General features: G+C 43.5%; 1 protein-coding gene across 1 annotated transcript in view; it reads right to left on the bottom strand.

The window, feature by feature from the left end:
- Positions 1 to 428: 428 nt before the first annotated feature.
- The window catches only part of LOC126474823 (uncharacterized), a 114,684-nt gene continuing 90,382 nt past the window's right edge, over positions 429 to 24,730 (bottom strand). The window contains exon 2 of the mRNA XM_050102297.1: positions 429 to 1,259. Within this exon, the coding sequence (XP_049958254.1) occupies positions 429 to 1,259 (831 nt within the window). The remainder of the gene's footprint in view (positions 1,260 to 24,730) is intronic.

Genomic DNA, 24,730 nt, shown 5'->3' with positions numbered 1-24,730 from the left:
AGGTGCCGAGTTCGAGTCTCGGTCCGGCATACAGTTTTAATCTGTCGGGAAGTTTCATATTAGCGCACACTCCGCTGTAGAGTGAAAATTTCATTCTAAATCAAATGTTCAGGACGTTCGCCAGAATGTTTTGAAGAAGAGTATACAAAGTCTGGCCCGCAGACCGTCACTCCGGAACAAAAACGACGCGTGGACGCTTACCGCGACGTCCCCCCTGCGGGTCTGGGGGTTAGAATAGGCCCGGGGTCTTCCTGCCTGTCGTAAGAGGCGACTAAAAGGAGTCCATCCCCCTCAAGGGGGTAGTTAGCGCCTGTGTCCGGAGACGGACGGTCCCACGACCTATATTAGTGGTCTTCTTGGTTTTTCACTTCTCATTTCTTCCTTCTTTGGTTGGTTCCTTTTTGTTCTTCTCCATCTCACTGTCTTCCTTACTCTTTCCCTTGCCTTCTTCTCCTTGCCTTCTTCTCCTTGCCTTCTTCTCCTTGCCTTCTTCTCCTTGCCTTCTTCTCCTTGCCTTCTTCTCCTTGCCTTCTTCTCCTTGCCTTCTTCTCCTTGCCTTCTTCTCCTTGCCTTCTTCTCCTTGCCTTCTTCTCCTTGCCTTCTTCTCCTTGCCTTCTTCTCCTTGCCTTCTTCTCCTTGCCTTCTTCTCCTTGCCTTCTTCTCCTTGCCTTCTTCTCCTTGCCTTCTTCTCCTTGCCTTCTTCTCCTTGCCTTCTTCTCCTTGCCTTCTTCTCCTTGCCTTCTTCTCCTTGCCTTCTTCTCCTTGCCTTCTTCTCCTTGCCTTCTTCTCCTTGCCTTCTTCTCCTTGCCTTCTTCTCCTTGCCTTCTTCTCCTTGCCTTCTTCTCCTTGCCTTCTTCTCCTTGCCTTCTTCTCCTTGCCTTCTTCTCCTTGCCTTCTTCTCCTTGCCTTCTTCTCCTTGCCTTCTTCTCCTTGCCTTCTTCTCCTTGCCTTCTTCTCCTTGCCTTCTTCTCCTTGCCTTCTTCTCCTTGCCTTCTTCTCCTTGCCTTCTTCTCCTTGCCTTCTTCTCCTTGCCTTCTTCTCCTTGCCTTCTTCTCCTTGCCTTCTTCTCCTTGCCTTCTTCTCCTTGCCTTCTTCTCCTTGCCTTCTTCTCCTTGCCTTCTTCTCCTTGCCTTCTTCTCCTTGCCTTCTTCTCCTTGCCTTCTTCTCCTTGCCTTCTTCTCCTTGCCTTCTTCTCCTTGCCTTCTTCTCCTTGCCTTCTTCTCCTTGCCTTCTTCTCCTTGCCTTCTTCTCCTTGCCTTCTTCTCCTTGCCTTCTTCTCCTTGCCTTCTCTGGTCTCTGCCTCGGCGATTGAGACAGTCTGTCCTCTCTCTCTCTTCTTTTTCTTCTTCTTCCTACCTCCCTGTGCGCGCCTGAAGGCCGACCCACGCGTTCGCACGCGTAGCCGGTGACGGGGTAACGCGTAATTCCCTGCCCTGGGTAGACAAGTAAGGCACGCACATACCCCCTGGTAAAGGCCAGGCCCAGGGAGGGGTGATTGCCTGAGCTGATACCTTCTGACCATGCCGATTGGTCCCTCCGTCTGTTTCTCGGAAGGTGTGACCTGAGGTGTAAATATTCACCTAAGGCGGGAGTGCCATCTGAGAGGGTCCCCATAAGGAAGGAGCGCGCCATCGGAGACGCTGGCAATCATGGGGGGATTCCTCCGCAATGGATTTCACTCCATCTCTCTCGACTTCTGCCCAAAAACGGAAACTTGACCAGCCACCAGTGACAAAAGTACTACCGCCTGCCCCACAGTTCCTCGTCGTTTCTCGATCTGAGGACAGAAAGGATTTTTCCTCTGTCAACCCTTCCGTTATCCAGAAGGGCGTAGATGCCATAGCCGGTACTGTTAAGTCTTGTACGAGGTTGCGTAATGGTACCTTGTTACTAGAAACTGAGAGCGCCTTTCAGGCACAGAAACTGCTTTGAGCCACACTCCTGTACACGTTCCCTGTGCGGGTGGAGGCTCACCGAACTCTGAATTCGTCTCGTGGTGTGGTCTATACTAGATCCCTCGACGGATTGACTGACGAGGAGATTCAATCTTTCCTCGCTGAGCAGGGCGTGACGGCTGTCCATAGGATCATGAAAAAGGTCAACAATGACCTTGTACCGACCCGGACACTTCTCTTGACCTTTGATAGTGTTAAGCTGCCATCGCGCATCAAAGCGGGCTACGAGGTTATTTCTGTTCGCCCCTATGTTCCGACACCTACGCGCTGCTACCAGTGTCAGCGTTTCAATCACACTCGACAGTCTTGTTCCAATGCGGCTAAATGTGTCGCTTGTGGCAGGGATGCCCATGAGGGTGACTGTCCACCTCCGTCTCCTCGTTGTGTGAACTGTCAGGGTGACCATGCAGCATCCTCCCGCGACTGTCCCGTCTATAAGGAAGAACGCTGTATCCAAGAAATTCGGGTCAAAGAGAAAGTGTCCACATCGGCTGCACGCAAGCTATTGGCTAGTAGGAAGCCCACGCTGCTCCCAGCAGGGAAATACAGTACTGTCCTCGCCTCTCCTCGGACTACCAGGGAGGTGGCAACCCAGACATGCGATCTGACCTTCAGCACCACGGTCGTCCGTTCAGCCAGTGCTAAGATCGCGCGGTCGACGTCTCCTCTTCCTCCCATCACCCCACAGACACCAGCCTCTTCATCAGCTTCTGCTAAGACGAAGACCCAGAAGTCAGATGCACGGGCCTTCAAGAAGGAACCGTCCCGTGCAGACTTCCTACGTACCTAGACCCCCCAGCTATCGACCGGTACTTCCACCAAACGACCTTCCAAGAAGGCTCATAGGAAGCACAGTTCTCCTTCTCCGCCACGGCGCATTTCTTCTGCGCCACCCAGCGGTTGCCGCCCCAGGCCGTCATCCGTTTCGCCTGGCCCCACCGCTGGTAGCCGAACATCTGGCCGTTCACCGGCGGAGGAAGCTCCCCCTCCCGGCCATCTTACCAAGATGGCCGATGAACCTATAGAACCAATGGACGATGACTGTCCGCCTACTGATAGCGGCGGCAGTGCTCGCTCGAAGCCAGGCCCTCAGCGGCGTTCGAGGTGACCCCTTCTTTCATCTTCCTTTTCTTCTTACGATGGCACTTATTCACTGGAATATTCGCAGCATTCGCTCCAACCAAGAGGACTTGAAGTTGCTGCTCCGCTTGCACCGTCCGCTCGTCGTAGCCCTCCAGGAAACGAAGCTACGCCCATGCGATCAAATTGCCTTGGCACACTACACCTCTGTGCGTTTTGACCTACCACCTGTGGTAGGTATCCCGGCTCATGGAGGGGTTATGTTACTGGTCCAGGATGATATTTACTACGATCCCATCACGTTGCACACCGGCCTGCAGGCAGTTGCCATCCGCATTACTCTCCCCACTTTTACGTTTTCCTTTTGTACCGTTTACACTCCATGCAGACATGATGCAACTTATTGCTCAGCTACCTGCACCATTTTTGTTAACTGGTGACTTCAATGCCCACCATCCCCTTTGGGGCTCTCCAGCATCCTGCCCGAGGGGCTCCCTGTTAGCAGACCTTTTCAACCAGCTCAATCTTGTCTGCCTCAATACTGGCCACCCTACTTTTCTTTCGGACACATCTCACACCTATTCCCATTTAGACCTCTCTATATGCACTCCCCAACTTGCACGCCGGTTTGAGTGGTATGCACTTTCTGATACATATTCGAGCGACCACTTCCCGTGTGTTATCCATCTCCTGCAGCATACCCCCTCTCTGTGCTCATCTACTTGGACCATCTCCAAAGCAGACTGGGGGCTCTTCTCTTCCAGGGCGACCTTTCAGGATCAAACCTTCACAAGCTGCGATCGTCAGGTCGCACACCTCACGGAAGTCATTCTCACTGCTGCTGAATATTCCATCCCTCACCCTACTTCTTCTCCACGTCGCGTACCGGTCCCCTGGTGGACCGCAGCATGTAGAGACGCTTTACGTGCTCGTCGACGTGCTTTACGCACCTCTAAACGCCACCCTACAGTGGCGAATTGTATCAATTATAAACGATTACGAGCGCAGTGCCGTCGTATTATTAAAGAAAGCAAGAAAGCCAGCTGGGCTGCTTTCACAAGCACCTTCAACAGTTTTACTCCTTCTGTTACCTGGGGTAGCCTGCGCCGTCTATCTGGCACTAAGGTCCACTCACCAGTTTCTGGCTTGACGGTCGCGAATGACGTCCTTGTGGCCCCTGAGGCTGTCTCCAATGCCTTCGGCCGCTTTTTCGCAGAGGTTTCGAGCTCCGCTCATTACCACCCTGCCTTCCTCCCCCGCAAACAGGCAGAGGAGGCTAGGCCACCTAACTTCCGCTCCTCGAATCGTGAAAGTTATAATGCCCCATTCACCATGAGGGAACTCGAAAACGCACTTGGCCGATCACGGTCCTCCGCTCCAGGGCCTGATTCTATTCATATTCAGATGCTGAAGAACCTTTCTCCTGCGGGTAAAGGTTTTCTTCTTCGTACTTACAATCGCATCTGGATTGAGGGACATGTTCCCGCATGCTGGCGCGAGTCTATTGTTGTCCCGATCCCTAAGCCGGGAAAGGACAAGCACTTGCCTTCCAGTTATCGACCCATCTCGCTTACCAGCTGTGTCTGTAAGGTGATGGAGCGAATGGTTAACTCTCGTTTGGTTTGGCTGCTCGAGTCTCGACGCCTACTTACCAATGTACAATGTGGATTTCGTAGGCGCTGCTCTGCTGTTGACAATCTGGTTACCTTGTCGACCTTCATTATGAATAACTTCTTGCGGAAGCGCCCGACCGCGGCTGTGTTCTTTGATTTGGAGAAGGCTTACGACACCTGTTGGAGGGCGGGCATTCTCCGCACCATGCATACATGGGGCCTTCGCGGTCGCCTCCCTCTTTTTATTCGTTCCTTTTTAATGGATCGACAGCTCAGGGTACGTGTGGGTTCTGTCCTGTCAGACACCTTTCGCCAGGAGAATGGGGTGCCACAGGGCTCAGTTCTGAGCGTCGCTCTCTTCGCCATAGCGATCAATCCAATAATGGATTGCCTCCCAGCTGATGTATCAGGCTCCCTTTTCGTGGACGATTTTACCATCTATTGCAGCGCGCAGCGTACGTGTTTCCTGGAGCGCTGTCTTCAGCGTTCTCTTGACCGTCTTTATTCCAGGAGTGTCGCCAAATGCTTCCGTTTTTCTGCCGAGAAGACGGTCTGTATTAACTTCTGGCGCTACAAAGTGTTTCTCCCACCGTCCTTACGACTCGGTCCCGTTGCTCTCCCATTCGTGGAGACAACAAAATTTTTAGGTCTTACATTTGACAGGAAACATAGCTGGTCTCCACATGTCTTATTTGGCTGCCCGTTGTACCCGTTCTCTAAATGTCCTCCGTGTTCTCAGTGGTATGTCGTGGGGAGCGGATCGAACCGTCCTACTTCGCCTGTATCGGTCGATCGTCCGCTCCAAGCTGGATTATGGGAGCTTCGTATACTCCTCTGCACGGCCATCCATCTTACGCCGCCTCAACTCCATACAACATCGGGGTTTACGCCTTGCGATCGGAGCGTTTTATACTAGTCCCGTCGAGAGTCTTCATGCTGACGCTGGTGAATTGCCACTCACCTACCGGCGCGATATACTGCTTTGTCGGTATGCCTGTCGGCTACTGGCAATGCCAGATCACCCGTCTTATCGTTCCTCTTTTGACGACTCTCTCGACCGTCAATACGGGTTGTATGTCTCTGCCCTGCTACCCTCTGGAGTTCGCTTTCGTCGCCTCCTTCAACACCTTAATTTTTCACTCCCTGCAACCTTTAGAGTGGGCGAGAGCCACACGCCACCTTGGATGCTGGCTCAGGTTCGCGTTCACCTTGCCCTCAGCTCGCTCCCAAAGGTTACCCCCGTTTCAGTCTACCACTCCCGTTTTGTCGAACTTCGTTCGAAGTTCATTAATATGACCTTCATTTATACAGATGGCTCTACGACCAATGACGGGGTCGGGTGTTCTTTTATTGTCGGGGCACAAAGTTTCAAATACCGGCTCCATGGCCATTGTTCGGTCTTCACAGCTGAGCTCTTTGCCCTCTACCAGGCTGTTCTTTACATCTGCCGCCACCGACATTCTGCATATGTCATCTGCTCCGATTCCCTGAGCGCCATCCAGAGCCTCAGTGATCCGTACCCGGTTCACCCTTTCGTGCACCGGATCAAACGCTCTCTTCAGCAGCTGGTTGACGTCGGTTCTCCGGTTAGCTTTATGTGGGTTCCTGGCCATGTCGGCATCCCTGGGAACGAAGCTGCAGATGCCGCGGCCAAGGCTGCGGTCCTCCAGCCTCGGACAGCTTCCTGTTGTGTCCCTTCATCAGATTGTAGCAGGGTCATTTGTCGGCGCATTTTATCGCAGTGGCATGCCGATTGGGCTGCACTTACAGACAACAAGCTTCGGGCCTTGAAACCTCTTCCCGCGGCGTGGACGTCCTCCTCACGCCCTTCTCGGCGGGAGGAGGTAGTTTTGGCCCGGTTACGAATTGGACACTGCCGGTTCAGCCATCGCCATCTGCTGACGGCTGCGCCGGGGCCGTTCTGCCCATGTGGGCAATTGCTGACGGTGCGCCACATTTTAACGTCCTGTCCGGATTTTAACACACTGCGTCTTGATCTTGGCCTGCCATGTACTCTAGATGCCATTTTAGCGGATGACCCACGAGCAGCTGCTCGCGTTCTTCATTTTATCAACTTGACAACCCTCTCTAAGGACATTTGATTATGCTGTTTTTTTTTTTAATCCTATGCCTGTCAGTCTGTCTTTTATCGTGTTTTCCGTTTCGTTGCTGTTTTAAACTTGTGACTCGCGGTGCATTCCTAACGTAGTCTGGGCGCTAATGACCGTTGAAGTTGTGCGCCCTAGAACCACAAAAGAAAAAATACCGTGACGTGATTGAAATCTAGTATATGAACAGCTCTTCTGGAAAAAAAAATCATCACGGGTGACTACACTTAGTGTTACCAATAAGATCGCCCGCATCTCGTGGTCGTGCGGTAGCGTTCTCGCTTCCCACGCCCGGGTTCCCGGGTTCGATTCCCGGCGGGGTCAGGGATTTTCTCTGCCTCGTGATGGCTGGGTGTTGTGTGCTGTCCTTAGGTTAGTTAGGTTTAAGTAGTTCTAAGTTCTAGGGGACTGATGACCATAGCTGTTAAGTCCCATAGTGCTCAGAGCCATTTGAACCATTTGAACCAATAAGATCCTACTAGCAAATGACGAAAGTTCAGAAATTCACATCAGGGACCACCGCTTCGACGCCATTAAGACATTCTAGCCATCGTGACCCGTGGGTTGAAGAACATCCCACAGAAGGGCTTTGCTGACAGTGCTACGTGGTTGTATGAATGTTCTCTGCGTCGTACTCAAGTGGAAGGAAACTAAGTACAACACATTATGCATTAAAACCAACATCTTAACTTTTCTGTTATTTATGAACCCAGCCTCTAAACTTTTTGGACTGACAAGGTATTTGCCTTGGGTGATGACAGAGGACAGTAAAGGACGTGATTCGAAGCAAGTTGTTGTGGACGCACCTGGAACCATGTGAGGCCGTTTAGGTCGTGGCAAGTGTGTCTGGAACAGAGCTGCGACAGTGGCGCAGACACATCCTACGCTCAGGCCCCAAAGTCACGCTAAATCCCTGCCGAGTAATCGTTATCCCCACCTGGACTGGGAATGCATAAGTGAGAGGCCTGCAAGCACATCCATTCTACCAGAATTGAACAGACCACAGTAGAAAACGCTACGGACTTGCTTGGCACATCTTTCACTATATTCACAGCGCCTCAAACCGACTAATCTCCTCTTATGCCGCCGGTATGGCCGAGCGGTTCTAGGAGCTTCAGTCTGGAACTGCGCTACTGCTACGTTCGCAGGTTCGAATCCTGGCTCGGGCATAGATGTGTGCGTGATGTCCTTAGGTTAGTTAGGTTTAAGTACTAAGTGCTAGGGGACTGATAACCTCAGATGTTAAGTCCCATAGTGCTCAGACCAATTTCCACTACACCAAAATTATACCACCCCCACCGAATCCTCAAAAGTTATGCACTCCTCGCCTTCCACATTTATCTTCCCCCATCAGGATCCTGTGTGATCACATTAATCTCCCACTCTTCTCCCCCACACTTAACACCTTCGAATTTCTTATCCTTATGACAAACTTGACACCAACCAACACACGTTTCATTCCTCAATATTAATTCCTGGACTCACCACCGCGCTTGTACTAACATGTCCCCTCCCCCTACCCCCCCCCCCTCTAACCTTACACACACGCACACACACACACACACACACACACACACACACACTCACACACGTGTACTACTTGGCTGCACGCTGCACCCGGTCCCTCGATGTCCTTCGTGTATTGAGTGGTACCATTTGGAGACAAGGCTGAACTCTGTGGAAAGCCACTGAGTGTGGGATCTGTTACTGGCATATTGTGCATTAATCGGGAATAATCTATTACCCCACATTCTCCCATTCAATTGCAGCCAATGAATCGGACTGTTTCTTTCTTTGCTGTTATTGACCAGTGTGGTAATCTACTTCTTACATTATAGTTTCACAATACCAGACTGAACAATCCACATTCATGACCACAGCATGTCTCGAATCTGTTAGTGGCGATTCGCCTTGTGATCATGTCTTTCGGAGCCGGCGTGAACGCCATTCACTGCCCCATACCAGTTAAGCGAAGCTGTCTTCCACTTTTAGATATAGTGCTGAATAACAGATTCAAAAGAGACTAAATAAAAAATGTAGTTTTCTAAATATTTTGATAAAATAAATCTCATCGCTCGATTCTGAATTGTGTAATGTTGCTTCATTCGGAGGGCAATGAGAGCATGAAACCTACGCCATGTTAGGCAACACAAAAGAGATTCAGCCATAAAATTATCGCTTAACAAGTGATAATTTTCACCATCAGTACAACCAACCAAGGAAGGAAGGACCGAAGGACAATCTCAGCAGAAAAAAAGTTTATCTGCCGAACTATTTGATTAGTAGGCAATAAGAACATAAACACTGTAGCTTCTTCTCATAGCCGGGCGATAGCGCCTCCTATATCAGAGCCAGGAATGCGCAATATCTACGGCGTAGACATAGGGATCCGTAAATTCCGAAATACATAAGCGATAATATGAAAATGAGAGATGATTTTGTGATTGTTACGTAGAAGAAATATACTTGTCCCACAAGCGAAGATCGCTTAAGGCTGAAAGAGACTGCTTCACTCACATCGGAAATTAGTCCGCAGCTTGTACGCAGTTTACATTGCCTTACAAAATCAACTAGCATCGCGCCCGCTGCTTGGTTCGCGTAGTCTATATGGTATGCACAAATTTGTTTTTTTCTTCAATAAAATTTTTACATAATTAACAAACTGCAACACCTTCTAAAGTTTTCACACTAATGTCCCAGGAGCTTAGTCTTTTCCGAACGTACTTCTGACCAAAAAGAGATTGTGGTAGCTAGAAACATGTATTTCTTTATACCTAACCGAGAAGTGAAATACCAATTTCCATAGCTTTAATTTAAGATATTTAAAAATAAGGAAATATGTTATGAAAAATTTTTATTCTACATTTCACACCCTTAGGCTTTGAATTGCCAAAAACAGTGAAACACGAAATTTTTAATTTCTAATCGAAAAGTCAAATACTAATTTTCATGGACATAGCTTCAAAAATGCTTTATTAATTCTTTAACAAGGAGTTATTTCCAAAAAAAGGTATCACCCATTGTTTTGCCCCCCTATAGATCGACTTCCCAAAAACAATGAAACACATATTTTTTCGTTTCTAACAGATTGATTTTCAAAGATTTAGTTTTCAAAATGCTTTCATAATGAAATGTTTCATAAAACCCTTCATGCACTATTTCACCCCTTAGAGGGTTGAATTACCAAAAACACTGAAATACCTGCTTTTTAATTTCCAACAGAGAACTCAAATACCAATTTTCATAGATGTAGCTTTAAAAATAGTTTAGTAGTACTTTAATAACGATTAATTTTCAAATACTCCCGTATTTCATTCCCAAAGAGATTAAATTTCCAAAAATGGTGAAACACACATTTCTTTATTTCTGACCGAGAAGCCAAATACTGATTTTTCGTAGGTCTAACTTCAAAACTGCCTTAATAGCGACATATTCTCAAAAAATCTTTAATTCCCTATTTCACCCATTTAGGGGTTGAACTTCGAAAATTTTCTTCTTAAACACCAGCTACAATATAAGATCAACACCCTCTGCAAATTTGGGCTGGGCGATGATGAGCCAGTGCGTGAGTCAGTCAGGGCGTTGCCTGTGGTAAGTAGTCTGTTTGTATGTTGGCAGCGCTATAGACTGTGTTAATATCGCTAATATCGCTGACAGCGCTGCGGCGCCCTCGGCAAGAGATTCTTTGCTTGGACGGGCTAGCAGTTAGCGAGTGGTTAGAGAAGCGTATGAACATGTTTTTCTTAGTGGAGACTCTGTGTTAGTAGGGCACGCAATGTGAGATGAAATTGCTTAGAAGATGCAAGGAAAGGTATGATAATGGATGTATGGTTAATAACGTTTGGGTAGCAAAATTATTGACAATTATATAGTTCTTGGAACTGGATCTCACATGAATTAGATAAAATTTTCTAAATACATTGTTTGCTCTTCAACAAACTTTCTTTTGATACCACATGCCCCCTAGTAGTTAGTCTATAGTAGGTAGTCCTCTTAGTTAGTTAGCTGGCTGTTGTTGCTACTTGCTGTAATTGCTGTAGTTCTTGTTATGAATTTTTTCTGTGGGGTAAGTGACTTATGAAAAAGAATAGGGATTCCACTATCGGGATTCGTAAATGAAATGAGTTTAGGCAATTAACAGAGCTGGAGGTAGTTTCATATTTCCTTAATTTCATATTTTTTGGATTTGTATTATTGTTAAGATTTCTTGCAATTCAGGGCTATTCTTTTGTGTTAATTATTGGATGTCATGTTGTCGACGTATAGCAGTCCGATTGCATTGGGCTTGTATATGTGGGTAATAAATGAATATGTTAAGCTTGAGTTGTCTTTGTCAGGGAGAATTCTGTAGGACAGTGTTTAATAAAAAAATATTAAAGACTTAGTTTCACCTGTCTGTAGAGATTAAACAAAGCAAAGAGAATCTATTCCAGTTGTTGTTGTCGTCTTCAGTCTGAAGACTGGTTTGATGCAGCTCTCCATGCTAGTCTGCCCTGTGCAAGCATCTTCATCTCCACTGCAATCTACATCCTTCTTAATCTGCTTACTGTACTCAACCCTTGGTCTCCCTCTACAGCAGTTACCCCCCAAACTTTCCACCATTGCCAAATTAATATCTTGATGATGCATCAGAATATGTCCTGTTGGTTAGCCCTGCTTTTAGTCTAATTGTGCCATAAATTTCTTTTCATCCTGTTTCGCTTCGGTATCTTCTCATCAGTAATCCCTCTGTCCCACTAATCTTGTGCAGTCTTAGCACCACATTTCCAAAACTTCTAATCTCTTTTTTCCTGAACTTTTAATCGTACATGCTTCGCTTCCGTACAGGGTTTTACTGAAGACAAGTGACTTCACGGAGGACATCCTAACGCTTAAATTTATTTTAAAAATCACTATTTTTTCTTTTTTGAGGAAATATTTCTTGCTGCTGTTCTTGTTAAGCTATATTTTATATCCTGTTTACTACTGCCAAGGTCAATTATTTTCCTGTCCATTTATTAAAACTCGGCCTACACATTTCATGTTCTAATGTCCCAAGAAGTACCTCACTTTAATGCGACTACAGTTCATTACCGCCTGTTTACTTTTTGGTGTTCATGTTACAACCTATTTTCAAGACAGTATCCATTCCGTTAAACAATCTTCGAAATCTTTTGTCAATTGTGAAAAAACATTATTATTTCATCGGTAAATTAAAAAATGTGGTTTCATTTCCCAGAAGTTTTAATCCGTTTTCCAACATTCGCCTTGGTTTCCTATATTGCTTGCTCTCTACACAGATGTACTAACGACGGGGAAATGGTGCAGTCCTATATCACTCACTCCCCAACTACAGTACCAGCTCTGTTTCATGTCCCTCTGCCCATCTAACTGCAGTCTGGTTTCGTACAAGTTTTAGATGAGCTTTGGTTTCCTAGATTTTATGCCTGATAACTTCAAAATTTAACAGAATATATACCATTAAACATCGTTGAAAGCTTTAAACATTATTTCTTAACGTTGTCCACTGCTGTCAGTGTTGCATCTGTGACTGTATTACTCTAGTAAAAAAGAAAACAAAAGGTCTTCAGTCAGAAATCGTGATTTTTTATTTCAATATAAGATGCATTTCGAGCCTTGGGGGTCAGCTGCAGATGCTTGACAAGTTTGTCATCTTTGTATTGGAGTTCTTACGCGTCCTGTTAAGAAGTACATAGGTAAATTACAGTATGTTATCAGTGCCGGTTGCAAATATAGTGGGCGTTGCTGATAAAGTAAGAACATCCAGTTCTGGTTACACTCTTGGACGAGTTATATTCAAAGCCACTCCCACTCTCTGTTCCCCCACGGAATCGCTGGGAATTGAGCAAGGTTACCCAGGTAGTTGTACTCCACTGGACGAGGGTGAGTTACCCCAATTTTTTTATCACGTGACGACTATACATTTACGTCATGGCCTTGAATATAAGTCGCACAATCGCCTGGGTGCTTCCCCTAGGTGACACTGATCAATTCCTCGTAATTTCACAGGGTTGAGAGGGTGGGGGTGACCTTGAATTGCCCAAGTGTGTAACCTGACACTGGATGTCCTTCTCTTACTAGCAATGCCCATTATATTTGGAACTGACACTGATAACCTACTTCTAGAAGGTGGCACACTGCGACTACAATTTTTATAAAAATTAAGATGAACCTGAAAAAGTACTTACTGTTTCCACTAGTAGTTACATAGTTTTTGAGCACAGTATGAGTAGACGTATTTATCTGCTCATACACACTTTCTCACACAATAAGTGTAAATACAAAGGAGTCAAAAAAAACCCAAATCCAAAGCTGTTACATTTTCACACATACAAAGGCGTTGCTATTTCTAAGATGATATAAGGATCTTATTGTTTCTACACAGATGTCGTCTGGAAAAAAGATTATTTGTGCATATATCAGATGTGACCTTTTGCTATGGAACAGTTGCAATCATTAAATAATTGTTTCTTTAACTAAAAATAAACTTTTGAAATTGCTGAACAAATTGTGGCGGTTAAACTCGGTTTGTTTGTTTAACATGTTTCAGAAAATTTTTCGCTGTGTAAGAGCATATCTAATAGTTACAGCAGATCAAGTTTCCTACCATTACTTTCTGTGTGAAGTAGAGTTATGCCTTTGTGGAAGTCATTTAATGTACATGCTAAACACACACACACACACACACACACACACACACACACACACACACACACACACACACACACACACACACACACACCTGTACTCTACACAGAAAATAAGCGTAGAAAAGTTGATCTACTACGACAATTGTAAATACTGTCACACAGAGATAAATTTTCTAAAAACGGATTTTAATAGACAGATTTTTCAAAAATTTCAAAATATTTACATAATAAAGAAACAAGTATTAATAGCTGCAACCACTTCATAACGTAAGATCACATCTCATGTTTGCACAAATAATTGTTTTCCAAATTACACTCATGTATAAATAGTAATGTAACCATCTTGTATCATCTTAGAAATAGCAACACTTCTGTGAATGCGAAACATGGAGTATCCTCACATTTGGATATTCGTTGCCTTGTTGAATTTCGTTCACATACGTGCTGTGAGACGAAAAGTGTGCATATCTAGATAAATGTATCTACTCATACTGTACTTGAAAACTATGTAACCGCTGCTGGAAAAAGCAACTAATTTGTCTTTGTTTCATAAAAATTGTAATTACAATATGCCACCGTGTAATATACGTATATACCTCAAAAGGCAATGTAGACTAGTGAAGCACCTGAAGATGAGCCCTCAGGGCTCGAAAGACATCGTGTATTGAAATAAATATCACGATTTGTAACCGAAGGCAGTTTTTTATTTTACGTTATCATTTATTTATTAAACATAATGCTTTTTTCCCATGGAGTCCTGTGGTATGGAGCTGGAATAATGCTGGCTTGTTCCAGATTTTGTTGCCTTCGATAAGGTAATTTTAAGGCTATATCGATTCTGTAGCATCGTGATTAACCTAACCACTATGGTATTGCTAAAAATGTCTTTGAGTTTCTTGTGGGTTTCAACACATTTACTCTGAAATAAGTTAGAATGTGTGTGCAGAACTCAAGGAATACAACGTCTTAGTGTAACAGTGCGGACACCGCACGCTAGACACAGACAAGAGTTGTCGGACGACACAGAGTAATCAAGGACCTGCCGTCCACAGCAGATTCGGCGACGCCTCCAGACAACAGACGGCATGTCGACGCCGACGCCCGCACTGTCCCGTTCCTAAGTACTAGTGCCGCAGGAGTGTGAAGACGAGGCCTCCTGCTGCTCAAGTGCTTATCAATGGGAAGGCCCTCACACACAAACACGCACACAGTCTGTACTAGACTGGAAACTGAAGAAACTCTGGTACCACGCTAAGTACCCTCTGCATCGTACTTCACAGTGGTTTGCAGAGTAGGTATGTAGATATAGATGTATAGAAGCCGAAACAAAGTTTTTGTTTTCGCCACACACAAAAAGTAAAGAAATCACGTTCAGTGAGAGATCAACCTGATACAAAAGCGAATAATGAAATCATCGCTTTCATAGTCAGAGGATCTGCACAATACCTACGTGTGTAACATTTAAATTTTGCTTTTTCTCGCTTGTTGGTTGATCTACAGTAATATTATGTCAATTGTTAATACACTCTAAGACAAGAAAACGACGCACCACGAAGGAGTAGGGAAAACAGCTCAAAACTTGATATTCCTACAGGTATCGAAGGAAAAAGCAAAATTCTTAACTTCGGTCGCCGATGGATGTTCGGTGGTTGGTTGATTCGGGGGAGGTAACCAAACAGCTAGGTCGTCTGTCTCATCGGATTAGGAAAGTATGGGGAAGGAAGTCGGGCGTGCCCTCTCAAAAGGAATCTTCTCGGCATTTGCCCGAAGCGATTTAGAGAAGTCACGGAAAACCTAAATCAGGATGGCCGGGCGCGGGTTTGAACCGTCGTCCTCCCGAATGAGAGTGCAGTGTGCTAACCACTGCGCCACCTGGCAAGCATAGCAAACAGGGAACATGTCGATACCATGGAATAAAATCTTTAAGAAGTTAATTGCACGTACTCAGTTGAACAGTAACTATACCTCGCAGACAGGTGCGTGTACAATATACGCAGGTGTCGGCAGTTGAGAGACGATGCGTAGCTGGTCTCAAAGAAGCCGGTTGGAGTAACGGGCGAATCGTTCGACATTTGAATACGAGCGATGCCATTGTTCGACGATGTTGGAAGGATTGGGTGAACCGTGGTCGATCACAGCGTCAAGATGGAAACGGTCGACCTAGAGCGACGACAGAACGTGAGGCCGAGCAATTGTAAGACAGGCGTTCACAGCCCCGGATTCATCATTATCATTGATCCGACGTGCAAATGGTGTTTCCCTGGACACAAGTGCCATTAATAGGCGGCTCATAGAAAGGAGGCAGAGCTCACGGCGCATCTTGCGTCGACTACCGTTGACCTATGTACGTCAACAAGCCCTTCTGTAGTGGTGTGGGGAATCTTATTAACTGGAGTAGAATTCTCTTCAGTGATGAGCCCCGCTTCGAACTGAACTCTGTTGACAAGCGAAGATGTGCCTGGAGACACCAGCAAAAGCGGTGGGATACCATCCTGACTGTCATCCGCCATATGGCCCGACAACCAGTAGTGATGGCGTGGCGTGCCATTTCTTTTCGTAGCAGGACACTTTCGTTGTCATTCGCTGCAACCGTACACCATGGAGTCACGTCGACGATATTCGCGTCCCGTTTTGTTGCCCTTCATGGTAAACCATTCTCTGATTACATTTTAGCAGGGTAATGGCGATCTACACACGACGATAGTTCTTGCTGTGTGTCGTCGGCCTTATGGAACCCTACTTTGGCCAGAAAGGTCGCCGGATCGCTACCCAGTTGAGGAGGAGATTGGTGTTTAACGTCCAATCGACAACGAGGTTGTTACGAGACGGTCCTCGGTTGAGAACGTTCGGAAAGTTATGGGCAGGGTCCTCCGACCACTTCGTGATTTTGACGATCTGACGCGCCAGTTGGACAGAATTTGGGACGATATCCTTCAGGAAGACATCCAACAGCTCTCTAAATCAATGCCAGTCTCGCAAATCTTGGATAATGGCCAGAGTAGGATCAACGTGTCATACCCCTCCTCGGTTTGTGAATCTTTTTCTGTCGAAAAAATCATCCAATATTTCTGATACTGTAATCATTTGTTTGTCTGTACATGTCTCCCGATTTCCGTCCCGTTAGAATAATTCCTTCGTGGTTTGTCTTTTTTTTTTTTTTGTCTTAAAGTGTAATTACCAGGCAATTAATGTGTATCAATCTGGCTTAGGATCAGAAAAGTTATTTTTCAAATTATTTGTAATTAAAAATATTGTACGAGTGCATAACCATGGTGTGAAAATTTGAACTTAAAGGTTTTGTAGGAAGAACTAGATTAATATTATGAAGAGAGACATGTCATTGTATGAAATTCAACTGAATTCTGTATAAAAATTTTTTTTGTTTTTTGTTTTTTCTTTGTTTTTTGCTTTTTGTTGTTTTTTTAATCAGTCTACTGACTGGTCTGATGCGGCCCGCCACGAATTCCTTTCCTGTGCTAACCTCTTCATCTCAGAGTAGCACTTGCAACCTACATCCTCAATTATTTGCTCGACGTATTCCAATCTCTGTCTTCCTCTACAGTCTCTGCCCTCTACAGCTCCCTCTAGTACCATGGAAGTCATTCCCTCATGTCTTAGATGTCCTATCATCCTGTCCCTTCTCCTTTTCAGTGTTTTCCACATATTCCTTTCCTCTCCGATTCTGCGTAGAACCTCCTCATTCCTTACCTTATCAGTCCACCTAATTTTCAACATTCATCTATAGCACCACATCTCAAATGCTTCGATTCTCTTCTGTTCAGTTTTTCCCACAGTCCATGTTTCACTACCATACAATGCTGTACTCCAGACGTACATCCTCAGAAATTTCTTCCTCAAATTAAGGCCGGTATTTGATATTAGTAGACTTCTCTTGGCCAGAAATGCCTTTTTTGCCATAGCCAGTCTGCTTTTGATGTCGTCCTTGCTCCGTCCGTCATTGGTTATTTTACTGCCTAGGTATCAGAATTCCTTAACTTCATTGACTTCGTGACCATCAATTCTGATGTTAAGCTTCTCACTGTTCTCATTTCTACTACTTCTCATTACCTTCGTCTTTCTCCGATTTACTCTCAAACCATACTGTGTACTCATTACTGTTCATTCTGTTCAGCAGATCATTTAATTCTTCTTCACTTTCACTCAGGATAGCAATGTCATCAGCGAATCGTATCATTGATATCCTTTCACCTTGTATTTTAATTCCACTCCCGAACCTTTCTTTTATTTCCATCATTGCTTCCCCGATGTACAGATTGAAGAGTAGGGGCGAAAGGCTACAGCCTTGTCATACACCCTTCTTAATACTAGCACTTCGTTCTTGATCGTCCACTCTTATTATTCCCTCTTGGTTGTTGTACATATTGTATATGACCCGTCTCTCCCTATAGATTACCCCTACTTTTTTCAGAATCTCGAACAGCTTGCACCATTTTATATTGTCGAACGCTTTTTCCAGGTCGACAAATCCTATGAAAGTGTCTTGATTTTTCTTTAGCCTTGCTTCCATTATTAGCCGTAACGTCAGAATTGCCTCTCTCGTCCTTTTACTTTTCCTGAAGCCAAACTGATCGTCACCTAGCGCATTCTCAATTTTCTTTTCCATTCTTCTGTATATTATTCTTTTAAGCAGCTTCGATGCATGAGCTGTTAAGCTGATTGTGCGATAATTCTCGCACTTGTCAGCTCTTGCCGTCTTCGGAATTGTGTGGATGATGCTTTTCCGAAAGTCAGATGGTATATCGCCAGACTCATATATTCTACACACAAACGTGAATAGTCGTTTTGGTGCCACTTCCCCCAATGAGTTTAGAAACTCTGATGGAATGTTATCTATCCCTTCTGCCTTATTTGACCGTAAGTCCCCCAAAGCTCTTTTAAATTCCGATTCTAATACTGGATTCCCTATCTCTTCTAAATCGACTCCTGTTTCTCCTTGTATCGCATCAGACAAATCTTCACCCTCATAAAGGCTTTCAATGTATACTTTCCACCTATCTGCTCTCTCCTCAGCATTTAACAGTGGAATTGCCGTTGCACTCTTAATGTTACCACCGTTGCTTTTAATGTCACCAAAGGTTGTTTTGACTTTCCTGTATGCTGAGTCTGTCCTTCCGACAATCATATCTTTTTCGATGTCTTCACATTTTCCTGCAGCCATTTCGTCTTAGCTTCCCTGCACTTCCTATTTATTTCATTCCTCAGCGACTTGTATTTCTGTATTCCTGATTTTCCCGGAGCATGTTTGTACTTCCTCCTTTCATCAATCAGCTGAAGTATTTCTTCTGTTATCCATGGTTTCTTCGCAGCTACCTTCTTTGTACATATGTTTTCCTTCCCAACTTCTGTGATGGCCCTTTTAAGCGATGTCCATTCCTCTTCAACTGTACTGCCTACTGCGCTATTCCTTACTGCTGTATCTATAGCGTTAGAGAACTTCAAACGTATCTCGTCATTCCTTAGTACTTCCGTATCCCACTTCTTTGCGTATTGATTCTTCCTGGCTAATGTCTTGAACTTCAGCCTACTCTTCATCACTACTATATTGTGATCCGAGTCTATATCTGCTCCTGGGTACGCCTTACAATCCAGTATCCGATTTCGGAATCTCTGTCTGACCATGATGTAATCTAATTGAAATCTTCCCGTATCTCCCGGCCTTTTCCAAGTATACCTCCTCCTCTTGTGATTCTTGAACAGGGTATTCGCTATTACTAGCTGAAACTTGTTGCAGAACTCAATTAGTCTTTCTCCTCTTTCATTCCTCGTCCCAAGCCCATATTCTCCTGTAACCTTTTCTTCTACTCCTTCCCCTAGAACTGCATTCTAGTCGCCCATGGCTATTTGACTTTCGTCCCCCTTTACATACTGCATTGCCCTTTCAATATCCTCATACACTTTCTCTATCTGTTCATCTTCAGCTTGCGACGTCTGCGTGTATACCTGAACTATCGTTGTCGGTGTTGGTCTGTATAAACATTAGCAAATGTGAAAGACCAATGCCAACAAAAATATGAATTAACAAATTCCAGTAGCTGTGTAATAACTCATTTTATAAGATTAAATATGCAAATTTTTGAATCATTGTGATGTCAATGAAGATGAAAAGCAGAATGGAATGTACTCTAACATGAAAATATTTTAAATTTGTGGAGCTCTATTTGAGCTACAATAATGCAAATACTGATCTACGTGTTAAAATGCTATACAATAATAAATATCAGAAACTATTAAAGACTGTTTTCATTGTTAGTTTGTGAACATTGGAATGGTATTTCTTGCTGTCTTGGCATTAAACTTTGTCATTTTATTTATGAAGTATCTGTTTTGTTAACCCATGGACCGTGGAGGTAGATAAATTTCATAAGTATCCATAATATCTCTTGTTTTGATCAAAATTTTGCAGGAATGAGGAATCACGCATGTATAACTTTGTAATACGTGGTGTTAAGTAATACACAGCAAACGCAGTTATAAATGCTTAATACAATATTTTGGTTGCCTCTTTTGAATATTGAAGTATCCATTATCGATAGGGAGGTACAAAGCAAATTGTGTGAAGTGCGCTCCAATGGTCAGGCCACTGTAGTCCAGGGAGTTCGTCTGATGTCCTTTATTTTCATCTAGAATCTACTGCTATGCCTCAACTACTACTTCAGAGCAACTTATAGGAGAAATAAGGAAGAGATGTTTTTATTTTTTTATCTCACACGAGCACGGATGACATTACAGAGAAAGCAATGACATACATTGGTAACAATCACAGCAGTTCCACTGACAATACGACGTAAGGCCCAGAAGTGACAATTATCGAATAATGCATTTTGTATTTCGTAAAACATTTACAAAGCTAGATCGCCTTTACAATAATGTCAGTTGCAGCTAATGCACTTGTTTCTGCATTCCACGCACTGATGGAAACAGTTTTTGAAGTTATCAGGTGTTGTGACATGTAATATATTCAGCAATTTTTGTTTCTCTTCTTCCATACTCTGAAACTGTCCATTTTATTGTAAAGGACTGTAAAAAAACACGCAGGGCGCCAGAACCGATGTAAATGTAGATGAACACAGGTGGCATGTTGTTTTTGTTCAGAAACTCCCGGCACTCAATCCCTGGTGGAGAGGTGAGTTGTTGTTGTGGAAAATCCACTCTTGATCCCCACACAGTAGGTTTCTCTCTCTCTCTCTCTCTCTCTCTCTCTCTCTCTCTCTCTCTCTGTTTCAACACTTGAAGATATGATGCTGGTTAACTGTAGTATCTTGAGGTACAAACATATTATGATGGGTCCTCATCATGTCGAGAAAACTAACCAACATATCTTCACATTGCTTCGCACTTTTTTGCATTCATTGGTAGTGATAATGAAACAGTCTTCGACTGGCTTGATTATCGCTTGGCTTCTGGACAAAGCGAGGATTATGATGGTTGTTTCTAACAGGGAACAAGTTGAAGGTAGCGTCGGCCATGTTTGCAAAGGCAAAATCGCCAAACATGTGAACACCGTTTACGAAAATAACCATTTTGATCCAACTGAAGCTTCCTCATGCATGTCGGTTGATCCCCTAATAAAATGTGCGTCGTAGACACACACAGCGGGAAAATCCGTCACTAGAGCCACTCTGTCCACAGGAAATAAATTTTTGATTCTTTTGGGACAAACCGACACACTGACTGGTGAGGAGTTACAGAACAGACCAGATAGATAGTGATGTCATAAAACGTATCACAGATGCAACGTTCAATGAATACAAGAGAATTAAATAAGAAATTATACTACAAGTGACTGGGAAATCGAAAGACTCGCCTTTACAGTAAAACTAAAAATACTGCTTGTTATCACGAATTGGTTGGATAGACATACCAGAACTGAAGGAATTAAAGTAAGAAGGATAATGCATAAAAGTAAAGAGTTGTACTGAAAAGTAGCATGTTTGTATTAGGAAGACGTATCAGAATCACACCATCAAAAATTAAGTACAGGCAGAATAAGCAAAAGAATAATTTGATACAGACGAACAATGGTGTAATACAATGCCACCAATGAAATCAAGATGGTATGAAGAAGGAAACTTTGTCAATAACATATTAAGAACTTATTGACTTGGGTTAGTGTGCGAGTTGTCGCTTGCTAGCAGACTAAATTTTCTGGGTAATTTTTATCGATTAAAGGAGGAGAATGATTCACGAACAATAAGAAATGCTTTTTCGACTTATTCGATTCTTGTCGGCTTTACATACAACAGATGACACATGAATATATAAATTACGGTGTACGTCTAGCGCCCAGACCCATTTGTCATTCAGGGGCTGCTGATCTGGCACTAGTTCTCAGGAATCAGAATAATGAATAGGAAATGTAGGACACCTTGATACGTGAAGAACGGACTGGATGTGCGGTAACAACTAGCATATTAGCTATTCAGTACTTCTTTGGCTCTTGCTCACGTTGAGGTACATTTTTCAGATTATATGACGTTCATCATTCATTATTTACCTGGCGGTAAAGACGAACCTTATTTCAATCTTCAGTTGTTGCTGCAAAAAGTCTCAGAATTGCATGGAAGTATACAGCAATCCAGAGTCTCCCATAAGACAGAGGGAATGTATATATGAAGGAAATGTAGATTAATATGAAACAGAAATAGAAGACGATTGCTAACACCTAATATTAATAGTAATTTTTCTTACAGAAGATATTTGCGGTTTCTCTGTAATTTTAATGAAATACGAACTGCAGCTTATTAGAAAATAAATAGCAACTGAACATAATGTAATCAAAAAAGTGAGTTCCCACCCCCAAAATGTACCATAATTTCACATCTTCCTGAACTGACCATAAACAAAAATAAAACGTGACATAGTTCTCATGTAACAAGTTTATGTAAGTTGTAGTAAGTAGATGTAACTAAACAAAAGTAAGACATGAAAGTTTGATTGTGCCTTACATACATTTTCAGGGCTTTCCTGTCTTGTTATTTTCTTATGAAACGTGAAAATATAATGAAATATCGAAGAAGGTGAATATACTCGATACTCGTATATCGGCGGTGAAATATTGTTTTCTGTGAAGGTTTGTCGCCTGTGGAGTTGCCTGAAACTAGAGTACGTTAAAAAAAGAAATTCAAGAGAAAAATCAGTTACGAATCGTCTAAAAATCAGTGTCTATTAACTCTAAACTATTATCAAATTCTAAGCATTTGCAGACAAATAGTGCACAGCCCACTTAAGATGATACTATGAGTCAAAAGTATTACGGTATACAAAAAGTGCTAGAAGTTTTTTGGTAACATTTATGTCGTTTTATATTTACTAGTATTTGTCGTTCTGTAAAGTACCGGCTGCTCGACGGCATATACACGACTATCAAAGAGCGCAAACATGGTGAGCCTGGTGAAGCGTAGATTTACAGTTGCAATATTATCTAAGGCTTACTTAGTATGAAGTAAGACAAATGCCCATGATTTATCGCACTCTGTGTAATTATCCTGTTGTATTTGTAACTAACCACAATTCTGCGCCTGAGAAGTATAAAGTAAGAACCTGACGAGCACTTCCCCGTAGTTGACTGCAGTGCATTACAAAACTAGAATCATCCACCACCTGATGGATATAAATAGCCTCAATTCATTAGACAGTGTCCTTCCTTTCACAGAAGTTCGGTGGAACTGTAGGACTCACGTAGTAGGGCCAGATCCAAACTACACGTCTAATTCAATGACGTTAAATATATTTCAGTCCCATACCAACTGGATTTACGTTTCCGTGTTCTTGTACTAATATATCTACATCTGTACAGTGTGGTGGGATGAGCTCTAATTTCTATTATTTCCCGGTCATCGTTATTTCGCGAAGAGAGAGAGTGTGTGTGTGTGTGTGTGTGTGTGTGTGTGTGTGTGTGTGTGTGTGTGTGTGTGTGTGTGTGTGTGTGTGTGTGTGAGAGAGAGAGAGAGAGAGAGAGAGAGAGAGAGAGAGAGAGAGAGAGAGAGAGAGAGAGAGAGAGAGAGAGAGGAAGTAATATGTAGCGCGAATCCTCATGGAACACACTCTCTAGGAATTTTTACAGTAATCTTTGTTATGCACATCGCCTCCACTGAAGCGACTGCCACTGGAATTTGATGAACATCTCAGCACCGATCACATGCCTCACAAACGATCCCGTGACGAAATTTGTCGCTTTCGTTCCGATATGCTGTACATAGTACATTAATACAACCCGGCTAAGGTTCCACGTAGGGGCCCTATTCTGTATCGTTCATACCGATCTGTGTAGTAGGTTAGTCTCGGTAGTGACGTCATTTTCAGTTCATCGAAATAGCCTATTCAGTAAGCTTCTGAGACCGAACGGTCCTCCCACCGATTTTACGACAATTGTACCGAGAGGTTTTGGATTTCAGTCTGGCTCTGTCGATCGGTGAGCTTTGGTTTATGTCCACCTATAATTTATTTTAAACATGTTTAGGGGTTTTAGCATTGGGTTTAGTGATTGTGTTACTAAAGAATCACCAGAGGACGCATCCAGTTGGAAAATGAGTTCGTAGTAGACTATTTTCCTTTGTTAGAATTATGGTTAGGTTGTTACTGTGAATGATTACATAAAAAGTTTTCGGTCTATATTCTCTCAACCTACGTGTTATTTTTATGCAAATAAGAGTTTAAAGATCATTAAATATCGAGACATCGGCTCTGCTTGCATATATTACATGAGTGTGAACTGACGTTACTACTGCCTTTGTGTACTTTTTTCCCACAAATAGGTTAGTTAGTAATTATCGAAACGTTTTAACAACTTTCAAGTAACAATGGAAAGCAATTATGTGAAGCCTGATATTGGAAACCTCCCAAATTATCACGCAATTATGACTTACGCAGCACTGTTTGGCAACGAAGTACAATGTGTTCCTCTACACAGTACAACAACAAATGAGCACTGCATGTCAGTTGTGTGGAGTGGCCAAAAGTGGTTAGCGCGCGGGAATACGAACCAAAGGTCACGGGTTCGCGCGTAGATGGATGCAACTTTTTTTTTTTTCTCTTCATATATGCAACACGTTCTGAGAATTGTTATTCGTGTAAGTTAAGATTTTTCTGCAATATTCGTTATTACTTACATGTAAGAGCGCACTTCCTCAGTGATGATTTCGTGATTTCTGTGTGTTTAAAATACGAAATATGAAATTGTTGGAGATGAAATTGCTATGAGTGGAACAGCTGACAGTGACCTTTGTATTTTTTCTTGTCAGAAATAATTTACCATTTTTTCTGAATATGTAGCGATTTCCGAGTATGTGGGTAGACAGGAATCT

The sequence above is a fragment of the Schistocerca serialis genome, chromosome 4, assembly GCF_023864345.2.
Source record: "Schistocerca serialis cubense isolate TAMUIC-IGC-003099 chromosome 4, iqSchSeri2.2, whole genome shotgun sequence".
Lineage (NCBI taxonomy): Eukaryota > Metazoa > Arthropoda > Insecta > Orthoptera > Acrididae > Schistocerca > Schistocerca serialis.
The sequence above is the reverse complement of the archived record's forward strand: the minus strand, read 5'-3'. Positions and strand labels throughout refer to the sequence as shown.